We start from the raw sequence: 12,821 nt of genomic DNA on the forward strand, positions 1-12,821 counted from the left end.
AATCCTAATTGAGGTGGAAGAGGCATAAACTCCCTTCTGGAGAGAAAAAACGCCACCTTCACAAGCCGCCAGCTTCACGGCCACCTGGGAGCAGCCCAAAGGTACACATCCTCCCTGGAGGCGCAGGGTCCTGAGCCGGGGAACGCCCCCGCTGTAGGCATTTTGTGGAGCCAGCCCAATCGAGACCAGTGGCATAATATCTGACTTTGCCTGCTACTAAAACATTGGGGAGTACCCACAGAACTTGGTTCACAAAGAAAATAAAACCGGCTCTTAAAGGGCCCATGCGCAAACACACCCATTTCAGAAAGCAACCTAAAATCACCAGAAAGAAAGGTGCACAGTGCTTTGCTGAAGAGAGACTCACCTGATAGGTCCTGAGTGCAACTCGGTGAGAGGTGAGACCTCTCCAGGGACTGGGACATTGGCAGTGGCCATTGTTGTGGCCTGGTGTGGGCGTGCTGACACAGACGCCATTGGAGTTCTCCCTGGGGCCTGCTAGCCCAGGTCTGCCCCACCCACTAGAGCACTGATTTAATCCAGCTCAGCCAGGGTGGGCAGCCCACCCTAGAGACTGACCCCACCCAACAACAAGCCCTCAGGCAACTTGTGGGCCTGCATAGGTTGGTGACTGGATTCTCTGCAGCCTGGCCACTGAGCCGACTTCAGTGGGGCAGGGCATGCACAAGGAGCAGGTGGAGAGTGTGGGGCAGTGGTGGAGTGTGTGGGGCTCCCACTGTGGAGAGACGGGGTCCACTTCGGGAGGTCAGGGTACACACACGGGGCAAGACTGTGTTGACTGTGTATGTGGACCTGTGGGCAGCAGGGCTTGTCAGCTGCAGAAGACTTGTGCTTCTCAAAGACCCACATAGGGGGTTTGCCCCACCTTCCAAAGCCTGAAAAAATTGGGTGCTCCTGTGCCTGAGGCCAGCCACACTCAGCTGCAATCCTCAGAGAGCTGACAAGAGACCTAAATGCTGGAGGCTTATAGCAATTATAAGCCCCTGAGCCTAATAACCTGCCACGCTGGGGGCCTACTCACTAAAAAGAAATACTGCAACACAAATGTGGTATTAGAACTTTCAGCCAACTGAGCTGGGGCTCCCCATACCTGATAAAGAGACTGAAGGGCCCACAACAACTACAAACAGCTGAGCACTACAACAGCTGACCAGGAGCATAACTTGGCCTACCTGGGTGCATACAGGGAGAGCAAACATGCCACAATACAAGGACACACGTAGCCCACATAGGGATCATCCCTGGAACATTGAGAACTGAGGGAAGCACACTGCAGGACTCCTAAGGCATCACTTGTATAAGGTCACCTATCCAAAAGCAGGAGACATAGCTGACCTACCTAATATGTAGACACAAGCACAGGGAAAGAGGCAAAATGAGGAGGCAAAGGAATACATTCCAAGTAGGAAACAGGACAAAACTCCAGAAAAGGAACTAAGTGAAACAGAAATGAGCAACCTACCCACAGGGAGTTCAAACTAAGAGTGTTAAGGATGCTCACTGATGTGGCAAGAAGAATAGATGAACTCAGTGAGAATGTTAACAAAGAAATGGAAGATATAAAAAAGAACCAATCAGAAATGAAGAATACGATACCGGAAATGAAAAATTCACTAGAAGGACTCAAAAGCAGAGTAGAGGATACAGAAGAACAGATCTGCGAGCTGGACAAAAGACTAGAGGAAATTACCCAAACTGAACAGGTAACAGAGAAAAGAATTAAAAAGAGTGAGGACAGTCTAAGGGACCTCTGAGATCAAGCACACTAACATCTGTGTTATAGGTGTCCCGGAAAGAGAAGAGCGAGACAAAGGGGCAGAGAATCTATTTCAAGAAATAATGGATGAAAACTTCCCTAACCTAAGGAAGGAAGCAGACATCCAGGTACAGGAAGCACAGAGAGCCCCAAACAAGATAAACCCAAAGAGGCCGACAACAAGACACATCATAATCAAAATGTCTAGAATTAAAGACTAAGAGAGAATCCTAAAAGCTTCCAGAGAAAGACAAGTTACATACAAAGCAAACCCCATAAGGCTATCAGCTGACTTATCAGCAGAAACCTTACAGGCTAGAAGAGAGTGGCACGATATATTTAAAGTGCTAAAAGGAAAAAACTTACAGATAAGAATACTCTACCCAGCAAGGTTATCATTCAAAATGGAAGGAGAGATCAAAAATTTCCCAGACAAGTAAAAATTAAAGGAGTTTGTCACCAAGAAACCAGTGCTACAAGAAATGTTAAAAGGACTTATTTAAGGGGAAAAGAGAAGACCACAAATAGGAAAAATTATCTATTTCCATGATAAGAGGGCAATGGATACAAATGCACAAAAAAGAGGTTAGATATGATATCAAAAACATAAAAGGAGGGAGGAAGGGAGTTAAAGAGTAGAGCTTTCAGAAAGAGGTCAAACTAAAGAGACCATCAATTCTGTATATAAGGAGAAAGGAACAGAGAAGGACTACTAAACACTGAGAACAAAAGTTAAAAAATGGCAGTAAGTACATACTTATCAATAGCTACTTTAAACGTCAATGGACTAAATGCTCCAATTAAAAGGCATAGGGTGGCTGATTGGATAAAACACCAAGACCCATATATATACTGTATACAAGAGACACACTTCAGACCTAAAGACACTCACAAACTGAAAGTGAAGGGATGGAGAAAGATACTCCATGCAAATGGCAACGAAAAGAAAGCTGGGGTAGCAGTACTCATATCAGACAAAATAGACTTTAAAACAAAAACTGTAAAAAGAGACAAAGAAGGGCATTACATAATGATCAAGGGAACAATCCAACAAGAAGATATAACACTTGTAAATATCTATGCACCCAATGTAGGTGCACCTAAATATATAAAGCAATTATTAACAGACATAAAAAGAGAAATAGACAGTAACACAATAATAGTAGGGGACTTTAACACTCCACTTACACCAACGGATAGATCATCCAAACAGAAGATCAATAAGGAAACATTAAATGACACACTAGAACAGATGGACCTAGCAGAATACAGAACATTCCACCCAAAAACTGAAGAATACACGTTCTTTTCAAATGCACATGGAACATTATCCAGGACTGATTACATATTAGACCACAAAACGAGTCTCCAAAAATTTAAGAAGATTGAAATAATACCAAGCATCTTTTCTGACCACAACGGTATGAAACTAGAAATCAACTATAGGAAGAAAATCAGAAAAGCCACAAATACGTGGAGATTAAACAAAATGCCACTGAACAACGACTGGGTCAACAAAGAAATCAAAGAAGAAATCAGAAAATACCTGGAGACAAATGAAATGAAAATACGACATGCCAGAATTTATGGGATACAGCAAAAGTGGTTCTAAGAGGGAAGTTTATAGCAGTACAGTCCTCCCTCAACAGAAAAGAAAAATCTCAATCTAACAATTCACCTAAAGGAACTGGAAAAAGAAGAACAAACCAAGCCCAAAATCAGTAGAAGAAGGGAAATAATAAAAATCAGAGCAGAAATAAATGAAATAGAGACCAAAAAAAAAAAAAAAAAAGAAAAAATTAATAAAACCAAGAGCTGGTTCTTTGAAAAGATCAACAAAATTGACAAACCTTTAGCTAGACTCACCAAGAGAAAAAGAGAGAAGGCACAAATAAGTAAAATCAGAAATGAAAGAGGAGAAATTACAACAGACATCTCAGAAATACAAAAGATTATAAGAGAATACTGTGAAAAGCTATATGCCAACCAATTAGACAATCTGGAAGAAATGGATAAATTCTTAGAACCATACAACCTTCCAAAACTGGATCAAGAAGAAGTAGAGAATTTGAATAGACCAATCGCCAGTAAGGAGATTGAAACAGTAATCACAAACCTCCCCAAAAATAAAAGTCCAGGACCAGACGGCTTCCCTGGTGAATTCTACCAAACATTCAAAGAAGACTTCATACCTATCCTTCTCAAACTCTTCCAAAAAATTGAGGAGGGGGGAAGCTCCCTAACTCATTCTACTAAGCCGACATTACCCTGATACCAAAACCAGACACGGACAACCCAAAAAAAGAAAATTACAGGCCAATATCACTGATGAACATCGATGCAAAAATCCTCAACAAAATACTAGCAAATCGCATACAACATTACATTAAAAAGATCATACACCATGATCAAGTGGGATTTATTCCAGGTATGCAGGGATGGTTTAACATTTGCAAATCAATCAACGTGATACACCACATTAATACAATGAAGAATAAAAATCACATCATCATCTCAATAGATGCAGAGAAAGCATTTGACAAGATACAGCATCCATTTATGATAAAAACTCTGAATAGAATGGGTATAGAAGGAAAGTACCTCAACACAATAAAGATCATATATGAGAAACCCACAGCTAATATCATCCTCAATGGTGAAAAACTGAAAGCTATCCCTCTGAGAACAGGAACCAGACAAGGATGCCCACTGTCACCACTCCTATTTAACATAGTACTGGAAGTCCTAGCCAGAGCAATCAGGCAAGAGAAAGAAATAAAAGGGATCCAAATTGGAAAGGAAGAAGTGAAACTGTCACTATTTGCAGATGACATGATTTTATATATAGAAAACTCTAAAGAATCCACCAGAAAACTTTTAGAAGTAATAAACGAATATGGTAAAGTTGCAGGATACAAAATCAACATACAAAAATCAGTTGCATTTCTGTACACTAACAACGAAGTAGCAGAAAGAGAAATTAAGAATACCATCCCATTTACAATTGCAACAAAAAGAATAAAATGCCTAGGAAGAAACTTAACCAAAGAGGTGAAAGAACTGTACACCGAAAACTATAAAGCATTGCTAAAAGAAATTGAAGAAGACACAAAGAAATGGAAAGATATTCCATGCTCTTGGATTGGAAGAATTAACATAGTTAAGATGTCCATACTTCCTAAAGCCATCTATAGATTCAATGCAATCCCTATCAAAGTTCCAATGACATTTTTCACAGAAATAGAACAAAGAATCCTAAAATTTATATGGAACAACAAAAGACCCCGAATAGCTAAAGGAATCCTGAGAAAAAAGAACAAAGCTGGAGGTATCACACTCCCTGATTTCAAAATATACTACAAAGCTATAGTAACCAAAACAGCATGGTACTGGCACAAAAACAGACACACAGATCAATGGAATAGAATCGAAAGCCCAGAAATGAACCCACACATCTATGGACAGCTAATCTTTGACAAAGGAGCCAAGACCATACAATGGAGAAAAGAAAGTCTCTTCAACAAATGGTGTTGGAAAAACTGGATAGCCATATGCAAAAAAATGAAAGTAGACCCTTACCTTACACCATACACAAAACTTAACTCCAAATGGATTAAAGACTTGAATGTAAGACCTGAAACTATGAAACTTCTAGAAGAAAACATAGGCAGTACGCTCTTTGACATTGGTCTTAGCAACATATTTTCAAGCACCATGTCTGACTGGGCAAGAGAAACAATAGAAAAAATAAACAAATGGGACTACATCAAACTAAAAAGCTTCTGCACAGCAAAGGAAACCATCAACAAAATGAAAAGACAACCTAACAATCGTGAGAAGATATTTGCAAACCATACATCTGATAAGGGGTTAATATCTAAAATATATAAAGAACTCATGCATCTCAACAACAAAAAAAAAACTAACAACCCAATTAAAAAATGGGCAAAAGACCTGAACAGACATTTCTCCAAAGAAGATATACAGATGGCCAACAGACACAGGAAAAGATGTTCCAAATCATTAACTATCAGGAAAATGCAAATCAAAACTACAATGAGATATCACCTCATGCCTATCAGAATGGCTATAATTAAAGACAGGAAACAACATGTGTTGGAGAGGATGTGGAGAGAAGGGAACTCTCATACACTGCTGGTGGGAGTGCAAACTGGTGCAGCCACTATGGAAACCGTATGGAGATTCCTCAAAAAGTCAAGGATAGAACTACCATATGATCCAGCTATTCCACTGCTGGGTATTTATCCAAAGAACTTGAAAACACCAATGCGTAAAGATACATGCACCCCTGTGTTCATTGCAGCGTTATTCACAATAGCCAAGAATTGGAAGCAACCTAAGTGCCCATCAAGGGACGAATGGATAAAGAAGATGTGGTATATATACACAATGGAATACTACTCAGCCATAAGAAATGATGAAATCCAGCCATTTGCGACAACATGGATGGACATTGAGGGTATCATGCAAAGTGAAATAAGTCAGAGGGAGAAGGTCAAATACCGTATGATTTCCTTCATTAAGTAGTAGATAACAACAACAATAAACAAACATATAGAGACAGAGATTGGATTGGTGGTTACCAGAGGGGAAGGGGGGAGGGAGGAGGGAAAAAGGGATAATTCAGCACATGTGTGTGGTGATGGGTTGTAATTAGTATTTGGGTGGTGAACATGATGTAATCTATGCAGAAATAGAAGTATAATCATGTCCACCTGAAATTTATAAAATGTTATAAACCAATGTTACTGCAATAAACAAAAAATTAAAAAAAAAGAAAATGAACGCTTTAATTGTTCATAGGGTAGATTCCCATGTCCTGGGCTGGTTAGAGAAGCATTGCAGAGGAGGTAGGTCTTGAGGACAGTTTAAGAAGAACAGAAGACACAGGATGGGTGGGGGAGGCCAGAGGGGTATTAGGGAAGATTGGCTCTTCTTGCTTTTTCTATCTCAATGAATAGAAACATAGGGATCATCCTAGATTTCTTCCCAACTGTGCCCATATCTCCCATCAAACACACACTCCAATATTTCTCCCATTCATTCTGCCTCTCTGTCCCATGGCACCTGCCCAGTCCAGGCCACCATCACATCATATCTGAATATTGCAATAGCATTAAAACTGGTCTCCTCGTTCCAGTTTTACACTCCCTACACACACACATAATTTGTTCTCCTAAATGTTAAGACCCTGGGAACTGGATTCTCGAGACTGCCTGGATTCAAATCCTGATCCCATTCTTACCCTTTGATGTCCCTGTGCAGACTGCATAATTTCTCTGTGTCTCAGTTTCCACACATGTAAAATGGGGATAATGGTAATATCTACCTCAAATGTTTATTATGAGGATTAAGTGAGTTACTACATGTAAATCACTTTAGAACAGTACTTGGCACTTAGTAAGCACACAATAACTATTTGCCTGCTATTATTGTCTTCCAAATAGCTGTCAGAGTGATCTATCTAACCATGTCACTTTCCGTCTTAAATCCCTTCAGTGGATTCCCACGGCCTTAGGTAAAGTCTGAACTCCTTACCTGGGCCTACCAGGCATCATTATGTTGCTGGGGCTTTTTCAGTGTCCCCTGTCCCCTATACTGCAGCCAAGGAAATTCAATTCGGTGGACATTTGCACAGGAATGCCAAGAGAAGGAAGGGATTGATGCTCTGCTTTTGGTCCCCAAAATGGGAGTTTTGAGTTGCAATACGTATTGAAAGCCAGTCTTTGGCCAGAATAAATGATTTTCTAAATTCCTGAATCCCCCATTAGCATGTCCTGTTGGAGTAGGTTGTAGATCTTCACTCTCTATCGGGGTAGAGAGAACACAGGTGACATCATAAGGAAAGTTTCTTCTACATGAAGTGGAGGTTCTGGAAAAGTCCACCTCTTCCAGCCTGGTGGACTAGAGCAAAAATTGGCAGAGGCTGGGAAACAGGTGGTCAGGAGAATATCTGATTTTTCCCTTCTGGGGTAAAATCCTGGGATAGGGGTTTGGACAGATTGAGGGAAAAGTTGAGAGTACAGGGGATTTTGCCTTGCTGTTTTTTTTTTTGTAGAAAGCAGAGTGACAATGGCAGTGAAGCAGAGAGAAGGCTTGAGCCAGCACCCTCGAGCCTCTCCTAGGTCCTGCGTATAGTGCAAAAAGTCCCAGAGTTCCTTTGTTTTCCAAGGAAAGACATGGAATGTGGCTGATGGACTAGCCAGGTTTCAGAGGGATTAACACCTCTAGCAAGAGCCTGAGTGGGACTGGGTCAGCTAAGGAGTCCCCAGCCCCTGACCCTGCTGAAAGAACTAACTAGAAGTTCACCAACCACTCCCTACTATTTGTCAGCACAAAGGACCCAGGGACCAGACCAGACAAGATCTCATGAGGCTGAGACTAGCTGGGTTCCTGAGGGCAGAGCATGGATCTCAGGTCTTCGGCCTGAGCACCATGATGCAGTCATATGAAGGCCACCATACACCCATCATGATTTGCGAAAGGAGCAGGGCATAGAAGAATCTGAAAAACTAAAATGCCATGAGTTACCCAGAAGAGACTGCATAAACCAGAAGATTCTGAGACACTGTTGAATAACAACTCCTGGTTGAGGGATGGAGGTGGGCAGGAGGTGGAAAGGTCTGGGGAAGAGGGAGCTGACACACTTAAGGTGTGGTGCATATAGAACATTCAAGGGGCCAGTACTTGGTCCATATGAAGTCATTACCACTGGAGTGTTAACTATTAACCTGCCAGATGAAATCTGGCTCCAGAGACTGGGGTGGGGCTTGAAGAGTGAGGGACAGTGATGGGTAGGAGAACAGGGAGCTGTAGCAGAGATTGAGGTTATTGTTCAGGGCTATAAATCCAGCACCTAACATGTGCCTGTCTTAGCATAAATGAATGAATGAATGAATGAACTGTGGGCAATGCCTATAAAGAAGGCTGGGAGTGGGGATAGCAGCTTGGGCAGTCAGGTTGTTGGATCCTAGTTCACCACCCACTAGGTAATAAATACTAAGAAGTCATTACTTTCTAATTATTTTACTACCATCTATGCTCTTGAGGTTATTTACGTCTCTTGTAACCAGGGCTGGCTCCATGGGCATGGGCCTGAGCAGTCACACAGGGCCCTGCACTCAGAAGGGTGAATGCCTGGTTGAACACTCTGCCATTATCATCTTGAAACTGTTAATACATTTTTAACAAGGGCCTCGCATTTTCATTTTGCGCTGGGATCCACAGATTATGTAGCGTGCCCTGATTGTATGTATGGTGGAAATACTATGTAATGGTATGCTATTTCTCATCTCTTCCCATGCAGCGTTCAGTGTCCTTTGTTGGCAGCTTGAAACAGGAGGTGGTGGACATTGGTAAACGCTAGAAAACAGAGCAAGAACCAGTTGTGAAACATTTACCAGCACACCACTGGACAGGCCACACTGTGTATGTATAATGATCATACATGCCCACCACCAGCCCCCAGACCCCTGTGGGTTTTCATGGAATTTCAGAGTAGGAAAGAAAGTTTTTTGTATAGCAGTTTACTATTTGTTTGTGGCAAAAAAGAGAAACAATGACCTCAGCCCTGGCATTATTTCAAAACCTAATTTCAGACCTCCTGCGACTGAAAACTGTCACACATGACGTGTGACACTCCAGGAGGGCACAAGAAGTCGTCCCGAATGAAGGTTTGCATCAGTTGAGACAGGCTTAGAAATCCGGGAACTCGCTCCTGCCTCCTCCGGCGGAGCCCGAGCTGCCCTTCCCACCGCTCTTCCTTCTTCCTCTTCGATCTTCCCGGAGGCCACAGAGACGGGTGGGCTGGGTGATCCTCCCAAGCGCGGGGCTCGAGAACGCTCCCGCTCTCCTCGGCCGCGCAGACTGCCGGCAATCCGCGCGGCGCACAGCGATGGAGTCCTCCTGGCTGGAGACGCGCTGGGCGCGGCCCTTTTACCTGGCTTTCGTGTTCTGTCTGGCCCTGGGACTGATGCAGGCCATCAAGCTCTACCTGCGGAGGCAGCGGCTGCTACGAGACCTGCGCCCCTTCCCCGCGCCCCCCACCCACTGGTTCTACGGGCACCGGAAGGTAGATGGAAGGGAGAGGAGAAGGAGGATGCTGGAAATTGGGCGGGGAGGGGCGGCTGCTTCCTTCCCTTCCTCCCATTCCTCCGACCTGCACAGACCTCTCGAGCCCAGCGTGTGGCTCTGGGCATCTTTTCCTTACGCCAGACTTGCTCCCTCACAGCCCTACAGGGAAAGGGAAACACCCTGGAGCCATTAGAGAGGAATCTTGGGGAGCTGGGAGGGGGTTATTTAAAGAGACAGAACACAGAAAAAGAAAGCGTGGTGTAACTCAGGTCTGTGTCTAATTGCTTCATCAATCTCTTGCATATAGATGCATTTTATTTATATTGCACTTATTTGTATTGCATTTTAAAAAGCCTTCCACATATATTGCTAAAAAATAGTATGTTATCCTGAGTAACACTTATTAATTGCAGAAAATATGCAAAATTGGACGCAATAGTTGCCACCCTTAGTCCATTCCAACCAGAGAAAATTAACTTTCTTTTCCTAAGATTCTTGAGAAGTAGGGAGCAGCCCCAGCCAATCACTCAAAAAATATTGACTACATGAAATTTGTCAAGTAGAGGGAGACCCTGAGCTTTTGGTTTCTGCTGTTCTCACTTCACTCACACCCCTGATTCCTTGTTTTAGTCATTCAACCAACTTTGAGTGGCAAGTGTGTGATAGGTGATGGGATTACAAGGAGGAGACAGGTGCCTGCTCTCAGGGGGCCCAAGTCAGATGCATATTTAGACCACAGAGAGAAAATGAAAATACAGGGTAATGAGTGCTTTGACAGAGGCCTAGGGATAAGGGGATCTTGGAGGGAAGTACATATCTCTACCTAAAGGAGGAAGGAAAGTCTGAAAGGCTGAGCAGAGTGGTAAAGGGTGAGTGGGGTGGGGAGTGTGTTCCCAGCAGAGCTGCTAAGTGATCCTCTGTCTCCCCTACTCCTAGTTCTCTTCCCTAAGGCAACTGCTTTCAAGTCTTCATCTGTTTATTTACATCCTTACTTGTAAAGTAATATTACTATGTTGCATATCTTTTTATTTTTTGCAGGGAAAGATTGGCCCTGAGCTAACATCTGTTGCCAATCTTCCTCTTCTTTTTCCCCTCCCCAAAGCCCCAGTGCATGGTTGTATATCCTAGTTGTAAGTCCTTCTAGTTCTGCTGGGTGAGCCACTGCCAGAGCATGGCTGCTGACAGACGGGTGGTGTGGTTCCATGACCAGGAAACAAACCCGGGCTGCCGAAGTGGTGAGAGCGCCGAACTTTAACCACTAGGCGGTCAGGGCTGGCTCTGTGTTGCACTTCTTAATTTAGTAATTTTAGATATCCATTTATTAACTACCTCATGATGAGTAATCACTTGCACCTCATCTTTTACTGTCCCAGTATAGTTATATTGTATTTTTTTGTTAAATAGAAAAACTAGTCTTTATATTTTTTGATTATGTAAATGTTACTTGCCACTGACCTAATGGTTGATTTTGTTCCTTTTTGCATAGAGCTTTTTTTCCCCCATGGTGTTATTAACTTCCTCCTTTTCTCATATGCTTAGTTTTTCCATATCTATCACTATTTTTTTTTTTTTACAAATGGCTTTAATAGATCTGTCAAACACGTCTCAATAGTATTTCCAAATATTCAAGCATATCAAACAATCTGTCCATCCATATGCTTTTCTGGAGGCATTTCTTCTGCAGACTTCCCCTGTTCCAGTCTGGACTGGTTGGTCTCTAGACCTGATACACAGATGTTGTGCTGTCCTGTGTCACATCTCCTGTCTCCTGGATATGCTGTCTTCTTTAAAACATAGTTTTTTTTTTAGAAAGCCGTTGGCTATTTTTCTTTTTTTTTTTTTAAAGATTTTATTTATTTATTTTTTCCCCCCAAAGCCCCAGTAGATAGTTGTGTGTCATAGCTGCACATCCTTCTAGTTGCTGTATGTGGGACGCGGCCTCAGCATGGCCGGAGAAGCAGCGCGTCGGTGTGAGCCCGGGATCCGAACCCGGGTCGCCAGCAGTGGAGCGCGCTCACTTAACCACCAAGCCACGGGGCCGGCCCTATGCTGTCTTCTTTTGTTCTTGATTTATTTCATAATTTTTATGGGTAGCTTCTTGAGAATGAGTGAAGGAATGTCAGGTGAATTTTTTGAGCTCTTGAATGGCTGTAAATGTCTTTATTATAATGTCAAACTTGAATGATAGTTTGGCTGAGTATAAAATTATACTTTGGAAATAATTTTCTCTCAGAACTTTGAAGACATTGTTCCATTGTTTTCTAGCTTTCAGGATACCTGTTGAAAATTCTGATACCTTTCTGATTTTTTCCCAACTTTTTTATTGTGGTAAAATACAGACAACATAAAATTTATCATATTAACCATTTTTTAAAGTGTACAGTTCAGTGATATTAAATGCATTTATAATGTTGTGCAACTATCAATACCATCCAACTCTGTAGCTATTTTCATCTTGTAAAACTGAAACTCTATATCCATTAAACAATAACTCCCCATTTCTGCCTCTCCTCAGCCCCTGGTAACCATCAGTCTATTTTGTCTCTATGATTTTGACTACTCTAAGTATTTCATATAAGTGGAGTTATGTGGTATTTATCTTTTTGTGACTAGATTATTTCACTTAGCATAAGTCCTCAAGGTTTATCTATATTATAGCATATGTCAGACTTTCCTTCCTTTTTAAGGCTAATATTCCATTGAATATATATACCACATTTTGTTTATCCATTCATCCATTGATGGACAGTGGCTTGTGTCCACATTTTAGCTATTGTGAACATAGGTGTACAAATATCTCTTTGAGACCCTGCTTTCTATTCTTTTAGATATATACCCAGAAGTGGAATTGCTGGATCATATGGTAATTCTATTTTTAATTTTTCGAGAAAACACCATACTGTTTTCCATAGTGGCAGTACCATTTTACATTTCCACCAAAAGTGCACAG

General features: G+C 42.0%; 1 protein-coding gene across 1 annotated transcript in view; it reads left to right on the forward strand.

The window, feature by feature from the left end:
* Positions 1-9,692: 9,692 nt before the first annotated feature.
* The window catches only part of LOC101398306 (cytochrome P450 4X1-like), a 42,179-nt gene continuing 39,050 nt past the window's right edge, over positions 9,693-12,821 (forward strand). The window contains 1 exon segment of the mRNA XM_087445989.1: positions 9,693-9,869. Within this exon segment, the coding sequence (XP_087302115.1) occupies positions 9,693-9,869 (177 nt within the window).

The sequence above is a fragment of the Ceratotherium simum genome, chromosome 22 (genome assembly GCF_057802395.1).
Source record: "Ceratotherium simum simum isolate JZ-2026a chromosome 22, ASM5780239v1, whole genome shotgun sequence".
Taxonomy (NCBI): domain Eukaryota; kingdom Metazoa; phylum Chordata; class Mammalia; order Perissodactyla; family Rhinocerotidae; genus Ceratotherium; species Ceratotherium simum.